Raw genomic sequence first — 14,360 nt, 5'->3', positions numbered from 1 at the left:
AAAGACAACAACTAATCCTTATAAAAGAGTACTAGTTACCACTGAAAGGTATGAGTATTGAATGCTTCTGGGGCACCTGTAAAGCTCTATATCTTAATTTGAGTAGTAGTTACATAACTGAAACTACTCACAAATTCACAAAAATGTATCAGACAGTACACTCAAGATCTGTCCAACCTTACTTACTATATACCTACTATACCAATTTTTAAAAATTTATCTTCCAAAATTTCAACTGTACACTGAACTTTAAAAAAAAAAAAAACAGAAAGAAATTTAATTAGTGCAACTATCACTCTCCTCTCTGACCGTGTACCAATAAGGGCACCAACAGGGCATGTTTTTAACACAGGGAATGCAAATTGGTCTGAAATAATTAGTACACACTGACAAAAGAAAGTATCAATTATTTTAGGAGTTTCTGTACTATTGATAAGAAGTAAATATTTAAGCAACCAAAAAATAAGAGACAATATTGCCTAACTTTTCAGAAAATAAATTTAAAAATTAATTGGGAAAACATCAGAAAATAAGAACTAAGAAAAATCATCTATAAGGCAAATATGATGATAAGTAAAAGAACAGTCAACAAACTGGCTCTATAAATGTACTTAACCTCCCTGGCAGACAGCAATGTAATATATTAATTCTGAATATAATTGCTTCAAGAGGTTTTAAAAGATACATTATTAAATACCTTATATAATTTACATATATTATTATTCAGACTTAACTAACTATAATCTACTTGACAGACATTTAAGGTAACTTCAAGGGTAAACCTGACTACTCTATAAAATGTAATTCTACTTACTGTGTAATACTTAAACATGTATGTGTGTGCATATATATATATAAAATATATGCACTTAATAGAAGAAAAGAAGCTTAAATACGATGGTAAAGTTACAAAACTAATAAAGACACTCAAGTAGTGTGACAGTTATATTAGAGATTTGTTTTGGGGAGTTTGTGAACACAGGCCTCAAGCGTTCTAGGCAAGCACTCTACTCCTGACGTACAACTCCAGTCTCACAATTATACTGAAAAGAGTAGGCTATAAAGGAATGGTTTAGTGTTTTCACTAAATTTTATTATTTTCTCACTTTATTATAAATAATCAAGCACTTTTGGGGGGAGGCGGGTGCAATGCTGGAAATGGAACCAATGGCCTTGTTAGGCAAGCATTCAACCACTGAGCTACAGCTCTGCCTGAGATAATGCTTAAAGCAGGTAAATAATCAGTCATGAGCACATTATTTAAAGATATGGAAATGATCAATGGGCAAACCAATATAGGTATTTGCTGTTAATCTTTTACCTGAAGAAAAGATTGACTGAGATTAGGGCTATCCTCAGCACAGTCTGGTACAAAGTAAGGATTCAATACATGTTACCTATCATTTCCAGTACTTACTATATGTGCACAGAAAAAAGGGCTCAAAATAAATATTAGAACTGATACTTTCATTATATGAAGCCTTGATCCATTCTAAGCACTCTACAATTACTAACTAATGAATTGAATTCTATCTACCTTAGGATAATTCTCTAAAACTCTTAATTCAAATATAGACAGACATTTACCTAATTAAATACATTGAAATAAAATTAAAACTAAAACCAGAAAAAGCACAGATAAAAAAGAAAATCATGGGCTGGGGATGTGGCTCAAGTGGTAGCACGCTTGCCTGGCATGCGTGCGGCCCAGGTTCGATCCTCAGCACCACATACAAACAAAGATGTTGTGTCCGCCGAAAACTAAAAAATAAATATTAAAATTTAAAAAAAAAAGAAAATCATACTCCCACTTCATTATTTTTAATGAACATCAACAGCAGCAGCAATAGTGGTTACAACATAGAACATTAACTCCATGTTACTTTTTTCTTCCAATGTTTTTTTGTACTTTTTCTCTTGTGTTTTAAATTGTTGCTGCAAATTTGAATTTTATTATTTGAGGGGGTGAGGGAAACTTTTGAGACTACTACTACATACAAAAAGTAACTGCTTAAAAGGCCCAAAATTCCAAATTATGTAAATTTATTTTTGTAAATGGAAAAATAGTTGTTTATATATAAACAACAATATGTTGTTTTTGATGCTCTGAGATTTTCCTTTGATTCTTTTCTATTGTTCCTATTTATCCAGTGACAAGTCCCATCTTTCCAAGCATAGAGAGCTTCTTTTCATTTTATAATTATTTTTATAGGTTACCTATAACCCATAAAATAGTTATAGGTTAAGTACATTTATGTGTGTAAAAACAGTTATTTTTAAATAATTATTAAGTATATTTAATAGTTATTAAGTACATATAAGTACTTAATAATAAATACCTAATAAGTACTTAACATATAAGTACTTAATAATAATTATTAAGTACAATAGTATATTAAGTACATTTATATGTGTAAAAATAGTGATTTTTACACATCCAAAAAATGATGGTCAACATAATTTTTTCTTGCAATATTCAGCTAACTGAGGCACAAATAAGGGTCTAATCAAAATTAAAGATGGAAATGCTTAAATTTTCCTACAAATAACTCCATACTGTACACTGAAAAGCGTACCACTCTCTATAAACAGGGCTGAATAAGAACTAAATGCTTGATTAAATAAATATAAAAATTAACCTTACATAAACTGCAGAGAATTAAGCATATAAAGGAAATGAATAAATGTATTTGTGAAATGTATTCATTATCATTCATATCTGTAAATACAAATACTGTAAATAATGTCTAACAAGTTCTTCTTTGTAATGAGGAACAACTTAGCTCCTCACTTGAAGATTCAAATATAGCAAAAGGGGGATCAAAGAAAGGTAGCCAGAAATGAGAAGACAAAGAAGAACACTAAGGTTCTCTCTTGACAACCATATTTGTCCTTAAGCCAAGGAAAAGAGGCATACCTAGAAAGGGGATCTCCAGCTCCAAGCTTACCTGTGCATACTCTCTTTCAATAGCAGCCTTCTTCTGACTGAATGTCCTAAAAATACAAACAAAAATTACCAAAAGCATAACTTAATAATTTCATACGAATTTACCAACACAAAATACTGCCTGGTAAGATATGCAGGAAAATACTGCTACAAGCATGATCATTGCAGTTACATTCAAAGCCCAGCTCTACCATTTACCAGAATGATCTTGGGCCAAGTCATGTGATTGATCTGTATCTCAGTTTCCTACTGATAAAATAGGAATACTAAAAGCACTCACTACATAAGGATACTTTAAAACTTAGTTATCTAAAATATAAAAAATACACTAAATAGTGTCTAGCACACAGTAAATCCTATATAAATGTTAGCTATTATTATAAGAATGACTTCGAAAGGGATGAAATTATTTACTGAATTTAACAACCAACATAGAGGGAACTACAGAAAAAGTGAAAATCAAATTTTGATCAAAGTACAAAATCATTACAAGTTGTAGTAAAAATGGAAGCATAGTTTCCATATGTGTGTAATTTCACAGATTTACTAAGATTCACAGTTTTATGTATTAATATTTATGGACAGGTACAGTAGAAAGCACCTGTAGTCTTGACTACTTGAGAGGTTGAAGCTGAAGGATCGCTTGAGCTCAACAGTTTGAGGCCAGACTGGGCAACAAAGTGAAACCCTGACTTTAAAAAAAAAAAATTTAAATTTATAATACTGAGATTTCCCTTTTAATTATGATTAGCAGTATTTTCTCCTATTTTAGTGGTACATAAAATAACCGTGTACTTTACAAATTGAGGCATTGAATGATAAATAAAATGCGATGATATTGACAATTTACCTTGAATATTCTGAGTTTTCTATTTCAACTCAAATTAATGAGTATATTTTTAATTGTGGGAGTCAGCACCTAAATAAAATATAAGAAAATCTGAAATACTAAACCTGGCTTATGTCAAATTTTGCTCTATACATAAAAGCTCTCAAAGAGTAAAACAAAATAAATAATCTTCATTGCACTAAGGCAGGGATATAAGAGTAGGCAGAGAAAAGAAAGTGAAAAGAACAAAAAAGAGGATGATAGTGAGCTAGAACATAAAAAAAAAAGAGCAAAAAGTCAAAACACCACTTGAAAAATTATTTCAATTTCCCTAATGACTGTTAAGAAATGTTAACTATTGGGGCTGGGGTTGTGGCTCAGTGGCAGACTGCACGTCTAGCATGCACAAGGCACTGGGTTCAATCCTCAGCACCAAGTAAATATAAAATAAAGATTGTGTCCGCCTAAAACTTAAAAAATAAATATTAAAAAAAAGAAAAGAAATAACTATTCAAAATCTTTCTATATTTGTTTTGAGTTAATAACCAATTTTTAATATTAAAAATAACAAAAGGAAAAGGTCTCCCTTTAACTAAACCTAAGGACTCATGAATTTTTATTATTATTAACTACCAATAATATTAGCAGGGTATGGTGAAACAAGTCTGTAACCCTAAGTACTCAGGAGGATTGCAAGTTTGAGGACAGCCTCAGCAATTTAGCAAGAATCCTATCTCAAAATTAGGCCCCAACCTCCTTAATAAGACTCCTATAGGGGCTGGGGATGTGGCTCAGCGGTAGCGCGCTCGCCTGGCATGCGTGCAGCCCAGGTTCGATCCTCAGCACCACACACAAAAATAAAGATGTTGTGTCCGCCAAAAACTAAAAAATAAATATTAAAATTCTCTCTCTCTCTCTCTCTCTCTCTCTCTCTCTCTCTCTCAAAAAAAAAAAAGACTCCTATAGCGCAAGAATTAAAACCAAGAATCAATAAATGGGATGGAATCAAACTAAAAAGTTTCTTCTCAGCAAAAGAAACAATCTGTGAGGTGAATAGATAGCCTACAGCTTGGGAGCAAATCTTTACCCCTCACACATCAGATACAGCACTAATCTCTAGGATATATAAAGAACTCAAAAAGCTAAACACCAAAAAAACTAATAACCCAATCAATAAATGGGCCAAGGACCTGAACAGATACTTCTCAGAAGAGGATATGCAATAAATCAACAATATTTAAAAAAAGGTTCATCATCTCTAGAAATTAGAGAAATGCAAATCAAAACTCCAGCAACTTCAACATAAGCAACTTCCAACATAAGCACCTGCTTTGATTATCAACTGTCTCTGACTTGACTGAGGAGCTAAAAGCAATGAATATACTTTGTATATTAGTATTTATATGTGTAGCACAGTGCCTGAACATTCCAGAAATTCAATGTCTGCTGAATTAATTAAAAAACAAAAACTATGTCATCAGGTTTCACAATCTTCATAAATTTGGATTAAAGAGTTCAATAGGGACAGGTACAGTGGTATGTGCCTGTAATCCCAGCAGCTCAGGAGGCAGGAGGATTCCAAGTTCGAAGCCAGCCTCAGCAACTCAGCAAGGCCTTGAGCAACTTAGTGAGACTCTATCTCTAAATTAAAATATTTAAAAAGGGCTGGGAATATGACTCAATGGTTAAGCACCATCGGGTTCAATGCCCAGTACCTAAATAAATAAATAGCTCAGTAGGTTAGCTCCAGAGACAGGCAGAGCAACAGCATGGACTGGGGATACAGCTCAATAGTAGAGCACTTGGCTGGCATGCACAAAACCCTGGGTTCAATCCCTGGTACTGACAAAATTTTTTATAAAAGAATCAAGATCCCAATCTATATCCACATGAGCCAGTTAAGTTTCTTAACTTAGTCACAGATTGTAACCATTTTAATTCAATCATTTTGCATATTTTAGCTTTAAAAAAACAAAGAGGATAGAAGAATGTGCAGTAAAAGATTAACTGTATCAAGAGAGGTCTGGCCTCTTTGTCTTTGGTTTCTGGAAGTAAGCTACAAATCCTTGGAATATACTGCCTGATAAGAGTGTTTTTTATTTACCTGGGGACCTTGGGCAATTCCAAATAGTCTATACTAACAATGTGATTTACTGGGGCTGTTGGGATGGCTTTGTGCCACACAGTATCAGCTCAACCTCTGGATAGACTAGAGACTAAAGTCAACAACATAAGCAGTCAATCATGTCTAGGAGACTGAACCCCAATATAAACTCTGCACACCATGGCTCAGATAAGCTTCTCTGACAATACTCTGCACATATTGTCATGCACTGTTGCTCAAGAAGTAAGCACTGTGTCAAGTCTACAGCAAGAGGACAACTGGAATCTGTGCCTGGACTCTTAGATCCTACATAAGGCACCTTTTCCCTTGGCTAATGTTAAACAGAATTCTTTCACTAAAATAAGACAAAATTGAGTAAATTTTCTGTAAGCTCTAAGAGTTCTAACAAATAATAAAATCTGAGAGTGATCTTAAGGCCTCCAAACTTCTAAGATATGTCAGAAGTAAAAGTGTTTTTTTTTGGGGGGGGGGCGGGGATTAGGGACTGAACTCAGGGGCATTCAGCCACTGAGTCACATCCAGCCCTATTTTGTATTTTATTTAGAGATAGGGTCTCACTGAGTTGCTTAGCGCCTGGCTTTTTTTGAGGGTGATTTTGAACCCATGATTCTCCTGCCTCAGCCTTCCGAGCCACTGGGATTACAGGTGTGCCCCACCACATCCAGAGTAAAAGCAGTTTTAAAGACTCCTAACCTGCAGTTGGTATCAGAGTGGTGAAGGGGCAGACTTAGGGACTAACAAATTTATACTTGGTGTCAGAATTGAGTACTCCCTAACTCTGTAATGAACCCATTAACTTCATTACCAAGATAAACAGCTAAGAATGTTCAAATTATGAGTGATAGTCGTAGATATGTGGTATCAATAATCATAATAATTAACATTAAAAATAAACATATCCACTAAAATTAAAGATTATAACTATTAAAAAAATCAGTGAAGATGAAGTGCAATAAAACCCTAACATGTCACTGTTAGGAATGTAAAAATGGCAAAACTGCTTTGGGGAAAAGTCTAGCACTTATTATATAATTAAACCTGTATCTATCTATGTACCTATTTGTTTATTTTACTGGGGACTGAATCCAAAGGTGCTTTAACATTAAGCCACATCCCCAGCCATTTTTGTTTTTTTATTCTGAAACAGGGTCTCACTAAGCTGCTTAAGGCCTTGCTAAATTGCTGAGGCTGGGCTCAAATTTGTGATCCTCCTGCCTTGGTCTCCTGAGTCGCTGGGATCACAGGCGTGCACCTATAATCAGTGAACCTGTATCTATCTTGACACAGCTATTCCAGTACCAGGTATTCCTAAGAGAAATAAAAACAGTATCCACACAAGCACTTGTACAAAAACATTTATAACACCTTTAATCATAAATAGTGCAGTTGTCCATCAAAGAGACAATGGATAAGCAGTGATATAATTTATAAAGGAATTAAACTTGGCAATAAAAACAAATGAAATACTACATGATGCTACACTGAGTTAGTTAACCTATTATTTTACAAATGACATTGATTAAATATTATAATCATGCTACATTGAGTTAGTTAACCTATTATTTTACAAATGACATTGATTAAATATTATAACACTTGGGCAGCAAGTAGAGATAAGGGAACTAGTGCTTATATATCACCACAGTGATAACACTTTCAAAAATAAATCTTTACAATTTTGTTCTAGAATACAGTGGCTATTTTTAAATGGCCATTAAAATGATTACCTGAAAAAAAATTTTTTTAAACAAAGCAAGCAGAATAAGCAACTAAAATTAAACAGGTTTGGAAGACAGCAAATTATTTGGCACTTAATTTAAAATATCTTAATTCACCGCCAACACCCACTGAATACCTTCTGGATTCCATCTATTTACAAATATGCACTGAGTCATACCTCAGAGATATTAGAGATTTGATTTCAGACCATTATAATAAACAAATATTGCAATAAAGCAAGTCATACACAACTTTTGTTTTTCCCAGTAAATAAGAAAATTGTGTTTACTGGATTCCAGTATGCTGGATTTCATCAAGTATGCAATAGCATTATGTCTCAAAAATAGACATACCTTTATTTTATTTTTTTTATTGGTTGTTCAAAACATTACATAGTTCTTGATATATCATATTTCACACTTTGATTCAAGTGGGTTATGAACTCCCATTTTTACCCCGTATACAGATTGCAGAGTCACATCAGTTACACTTCCACTGATTTACATATTGACATACTCATGTCTGTTGTATTTTGCTGCCTTTCCTATCCTCTACTATCCCCCCTCCCCTCCCCTCCCCTCCCCTCTTCTCTCTCTACCCCCTCTACTGTAATTCATTTCTCCCCCTTGTATTATTTTTCCCTTTCCCCTCACTTCCTCTTGTATGTAATTTTGTATAACCCTAAGGGTCTCCTTCCATTTCCAAGCAATTTCCCTTCTCTCTCCCTATCCCTCCCACCTCTCATCCCTGTTTAATGTTAGTCATCTTCTCATGCTCTTCTTCCATACTCTGTTCTTAGTTACTTTCCTTATATCAAAGAAGACATTTGGCATTTGTTTTTTAGGGATTGGCTAGCTTCACTTAGCATAATCTGCTCTAATGTCATCCATTTCCCTCCAAATTCTATAATTTTATCATTTTTTAATGCAGAGTAATACTCCATTGTGTATAAATGCCACATTTTTTTTATCCATTCGTCTATTCAAGGGCATCTAGGGTGCTTCCACAGTCTTGCTATTGTGAATTGTACTGCTATGAACATCGATGTAGCAGTGTCCCTGTAGCATGCTCTCTTTAGGTCTTTAGGGAATAGACCCAGAAGGGGAATAGCTGGATCAAATGGTGGTTCCATTCCCAGCTTTCCAAAAAATCTCCATACTGCTTTCCAAATTGGTTGCACCAATTTGCAGTCCCACCAACAATGTACAAGTGTACCCTTTTCCCCACATCCTCGCCAGCACTTGTTGTTGTTTGACTTCCTAATGGCTGCAAATCTTACTGGAGTGAGATGATATCTTAGGGTGGTTTTGATTTGCGTTTCTCTGACTGCTAGCGATGGTGAGCATTTTTCCATGTACTTGTTGATTGATTGTATGTCCTCCTCTGAGAAGTGTCTGTGTAGGTCCTTGGCCCATTTGTTGATTGGGTTATTTGTTATCTTATTGTCTAATTTTTTGAGTTCTTTATACACTCTGGATATTAGGGCTCTATCTGAAGTGTGAGGAGTAAAGATTTGTTCCCATGATGTAGGCTCCCTATTTACCTCTCTTATTGTTTCTTTTGCTGAGAAAAAACTTTTTAGTTTGAGCAAGTCCCATTTGTTGATTCTAGATACTAATTCTTGTGCTATGGGTGTCCTATTGAGGAATTTGGAGCCTGACCCCACAGTGTGTAGGTCGTAGCCAACTTTTTCTTCTATCAGATGCCTTGTCTCTGGTTTGATATCAAGCTCCTTGATCCATTTTGAGTTAGCTTTTGTGCATGGCGAGAGAAAGGGATTCAGTTTCATTTTGTTGCATATGGATTTCCAGTTTTCCCAGCACCATTTGTTGAAGATGCTATCCTTCCTCCCTTGCATGCTTTTAGCCCCTTTATCGAATATAAGATAGTTGTAGTTTTGTGGGTTGGTTTCTGTGTCCTCTATTCTGTACCATTGGTCCACCCGCCTGTTTTGGTACCAATACCATGCTGTTTTTGTTACTATTGCTCTGTAGTATAGTTTGAAGTCTGGTACCACCTGATTCACACTTCCTGCTTAGCATTGTTTTTGCTATTCTGGGTCTTTTATTTTTCCATATGAATTTCATGATTGCTTTCTCTATTTCTACAAGAAATGCCGTTGGGATTTTGATTGGCACTGCATTAAACCTATAGAGAACTTTTGGTAATATCGCCATTTTGATGATGTTAGTTCTGCCTATCCATGAACAGGGTATATTTTTCCATCTTCTAAGATCTTCTTCAATTTCTCTTTAGGGTTCTATAGTTTTCATTGTATAAGTCTTTTACCTCTTTTGTTAGGTTGATTCCCAAGTATTTTATTATTTTTGAGGATATTGTGAATGGAGTGGTTGTCCTCATTTCCATTTCAGAGGGTTTGTCGCTGATATATAGGAATGCCTTTGATTTATGCGTGTTGATTTTATATCCTGCCACTTTGCTGAATTCATTTATTAGCTCTAATAGTTTCTTTGTAGACCCTTTTAGGTCTGCTAGGGACATACCTTTATTTTAAATACTGTTAAAAAATTATAACAATCATTTGAGTGTCATAATCGATTGAGCAAGTCATAATTTTTTTGCCAAAAGAGGATCTTGCCTCAATATCAATACCCGCTGAGCAATCAGGATGGTGGCTCCTGAACTCTGCTATGGCTATGGCATTTTTTTTTCTTTTTTATGGTGATGCTGGGAGTCAAAGGCACTTTCTTAAAATAAGACAACAATGAAATTTGACATATCAATGGATTCTTCCTTCCATAGAAGATTTCTATAGCATGCAATGCTGTTTGATAACATTTTAACTACAGGAGAATTTCTTTCAAAATTAGAATAAAGCCTCTTAAACCCTATTGTTGCTTTATCAACCATATTTATGTATATTCTAAATTTGTTGTTGTGATTTCAACAATGTTCACAGCATCTTCACCAAGAGTAGATTCTACCTAAAAAACCACTTTCTCCGCTTATCATAACTCATTATTCATTAAAATTTTATCATGAGGTTGTAACAATTTAGTCACATCTTCAGGATGCACTTATAATCCTAGTTTTCATGCTATTTCCATCACTTTCCACTTACTTCCTCTTCTCCACTCAAGTTTTGAACCCCTTGAAGTAATTCATGAGGAACTGGAATCAATTTCTTCCAAGTTCCTGTTACTGTGGATATTTTTTACCTTCTCCCATAAATCACCCATGTTCTTAATGACATTTAGAATAGTGAATATTTTACAGGTTTTCAATTTACTTTGCCAAAATCCATCATCACAGGAATCACTGTCTATGGCATTGATAGCCTATGAAATGCATTTCTTAAATCATTAGCTGCAGAACAGATGATGTTAGCAGGCATGAAAAGAACATTAACCTTGTACATGTCCACCAGAGCTCTTGGGTGACCAGGAGCATTGTCAATGAGCAGTAATACTTTCAAAGAAGTGTTTTTTTATCTAAGCAGTAGGTCTCAACAATAGGCTTAAAATATTCAGTAAATCATGTTATAAAAAGCTGTGCTGTCAACCACGCTTCGCTGTTCCATTTATAAGAAACAGGCAGAGTAGATTAGTGTAAGAACCCAGGATTTTCAGAATGGTAAATGAGCACTGGCTTCAAGTTAAGGTCACCAGTTGCTTTAGTAAGCCTGTCCTCCACAGCCAGGAATTCAGGGATTGACTTCTCTTCTCTAGTTATTAAAGTACTAAATGGCAACTTCTTCCAATATAAGGCTGTTTTTTATATTAAAAATCTGCTGCTTGGGCGCTGGGCACTGGTGCACACCTGTAATCCCAACAACTCTATAGGCTGAGGCAGGAGGATCACAAATTCCAAACCAGCCTCAGAAACTTAGCAAGGCCCTAAGCAACTAAGTGAGACCCTGTCTCAAAATAAAAAATAAAAAAAGAGCTGGGAATATGGTTCAGTGGTAAAGATCTTCTGGGTTCAATCTTCAGCACACACACACACAAAAAAAAAAAAAAAAAAATCTGTTTTTTAGTGTAATCACTGCCATCAATTATCTTTAGCTAGTCTCCTGAATAACCTGCTGCAGCTTCTGCACTGGCACCCACTGCTTCACTTTGAACTTTTTTCCTTAAACCTCATGAATCAGCCTCTGCTATTTGTAAACTTTCCTTCTTCAGCTCCCTCACCTCTTGGCCCTAGCTGAATTGAGGACACTGAGGGCCTGGCTCTTAAAGCTTTAGCTTACAAGAATGTTGTGGCTGTTTTATCTTCTATCCAAATCACTGAAACTTTTCCCATATAAACAATAAGGCTGTTTCACTTCTTATGTGTGTTCACTGGAGTAGCAATTTTCAATTTCCTTCAAAAATTTTTCCTTTGGATTCACAATTTGGCTAACTGTTCAGCACAAGAGATCTATTTTCAGCCTATCTCAACTTTTGACATGCCTTCCTCACTAAGCTTAATCATTTCTTAATCATTTCACTTTTGATTCAAAGTGAGACACAGGGCTGGGGTGTAGCTCAGAAGTAGAGTATTTGCCTAGCATGCACAAAGCTCTGGGTTTGATACCTAGTACTGCAAAAAAAAAAAAAGCGAAACACATGCAACTCTTCCTTTCACTGAGAACTTAGAGGCCATTGAAGGATTAATAACTAGCTAATTTCAATATTGTTGTGTCTCAGAGTATAGGGAGTCCTGAAGAGTGGGAGAGAGGTGGGGCACTGGTTGGTCAGTGAAATAGTCAAAACCCACACAGCATTTATGTATTACGTTCTCCATCTTATATAGGTAGAGTTCACAGCACCTCAAACCAATTGCAATAATAATATCAATGACCACTATAACAGAAATAATGATACTCATGAAAAAGCTTGAAATATTTCAAGAATTACTAAAATGTGATCCAGAAACACAGAGTGAGCAAAAGATGTTAGAAATATGGCACTGACAGACTTACTTGATTTGACTTTCACAAACTTTCAAGTTATTAAAAATGCAATACTCTCCAAATGCAATAAAACATGGTATGCTTGGATAAAGATGAATAAGACAAGGACACTTCTTTTAAAGGATTCATTAGCACAAGGTATAAATAGATGATGACAAGATCAACAAATGCTCCTGTCATAAAATGAGTAGAAACTATTCTTATTTCTTAGATGCCCTCAGGCAAGTTAGTTTTCCTATCAATCAAATGGAAATGAAAAGAACATCTACTTCATAGAAAAATTATGAGAATTAAATGAGTACTTATTAATAAAGCGGTTGGAACACACTTGACACATGGCAAATGCTATTGAAGCATTTGTTAAATAGGTGAAAATATTATACTCTTGAAGTTTGTAATTACAAAGTTTAATCCAGCTTAAACATTTTCACTAAATGAACATACAAAGTACTAGCAAAAAAATACATTTTTAAAAAGCCAAGAGCAGTGGCATACACTTGTAATCCCAGTTACTCAATAGGCTAAAGGAAGATTATAAACCTGAGGCCGGACTCAGCAACTTAATGAGACCCTGCCTCAAAATAAGTAATAAAAAGTAAAAAGAGCTGGGGATGTAACAGTGGAAAAGTATCCATGGATTCATTCCCAGTATTAGTGGAAAGAAAAAAAAAATCATTTCAAGTACTTCTGATCTTAAAGGACAGAGAAAAGTGAGAATCCCCACCTTCTTCTCTGAGAAATCATCTCAAAACAACAGAGTAAGAAAGATGATCTCTAATAAAACTAGGAGACATATAACATAAGTGGGAAATATGCCAAAAGGAGAGAGAACCTGGAGAAGGAAGAAAAAGATAAGACATGAGGCCTCCAAAACCCCAAATGGAAAGGGGAAGTACATTTCTTCAAACACGTTTCCTGAGGTATATACCAAACTTAAATTTAGCATTTACAACAACAAATACAGGGAACATAGGCTGACACAGAGAGCTTCCCTGTTCACAGTTTGAAGAAGTAGAAGAGGCAAAACTAAATTAGGAATCACACAAACAAGCCAGGCTGGCACAAACTAGACTGCCAGTGGGACAAAAAGACAGAAACTGTGCTGTGAGCAACCCTGAAGCACCCATCTTCACAGATGGGCTGTGGAGTTTAAAACTCACATGTGTAACACTGTTCATAAAGAAAATTAGAGAGGGCTGGGCTGTAGCTCAGAGACAGAGCACTTGCCTAGCACATGGGAGGCCCTGGATTTGATCCTCAGCAACACCACTTAAAAATAAATAAATTAAATAAAGGCATTGTGCCCATCTAAAACTTTAAAACCTCCTCATTTAAGAAAAACCATCAAAAATAAGGAAGAAACTAGATCTACACAAATAAAAATTTTTAAAGAAGGAAAAAAAAAACAGGAAAACATGGTAGACAAAGGACATTCATGAGGAAAAAGCCACTGTGGAGCAGATAGAATAATGTGTAATCAAATATTTCAAATGATTTTTTTTTAATTTTGTTTTGTTTTGTTTTTAGTTGTTGATAGACCTTTATTTATTTATTTATTTATTTATGGTGCTGAGAATCGAACCCAGTGCCTCACACATGCCAGGCAAGTGCACTACCGCTGAGCCACAATACCAGCCCTCAAATGAATTTTTAAACTTAATTTTTAAAAATTAATGAAGCAAATACCACATTCAGATAGAACATCAAATCACAAGAGAATAGCAGTGAAAATGTACATCTTTGTAGTCTTCTTGATCTTGGAGGGAAAAACTCAGTCTGGGGGCCAGGGCTGTGGCTCAGTAGTAGAGCACTTGCCTAGCACGTG

General features: G+C 35.0%; 1 protein-coding gene across 2 annotated transcripts in view; it reads right to left on the bottom strand.

Annotated features, from left to right (window-relative positions):
* Positions 1-14,360, bottom strand: part of FCHSD2 (FCH and double SH3 domains 2) — a 272,647-nt gene that overhangs the window by 221,746 nt on the left and 36,541 nt on the right. For both annotated transcript variants that reach the window (XM_081282330.1, XM_081282331.1), the window contains one exon: positions 2,949-2,994. In XM_081282330.1, the coding sequence (XP_081138456.1) occupies positions 2,949-2,994 (46 nt within the window). Of the gene's footprint in view, positions 1-2,948; positions 2,995-14,360 lie in introns of those variants that run through there.

The sequence above is a fragment of the Spermophilus citellus genome, assembly GCF_964194105.1.
Source record: "Spermophilus citellus genome assembly, chromosome: 2".
Classification (NCBI taxonomy): domain Eukaryota; kingdom Metazoa; phylum Chordata; class Mammalia; order Rodentia; family Sciuridae; genus Spermophilus; species Spermophilus citellus.
This window is presented reverse-complemented; position numbering and strand designations above follow the sequence as displayed.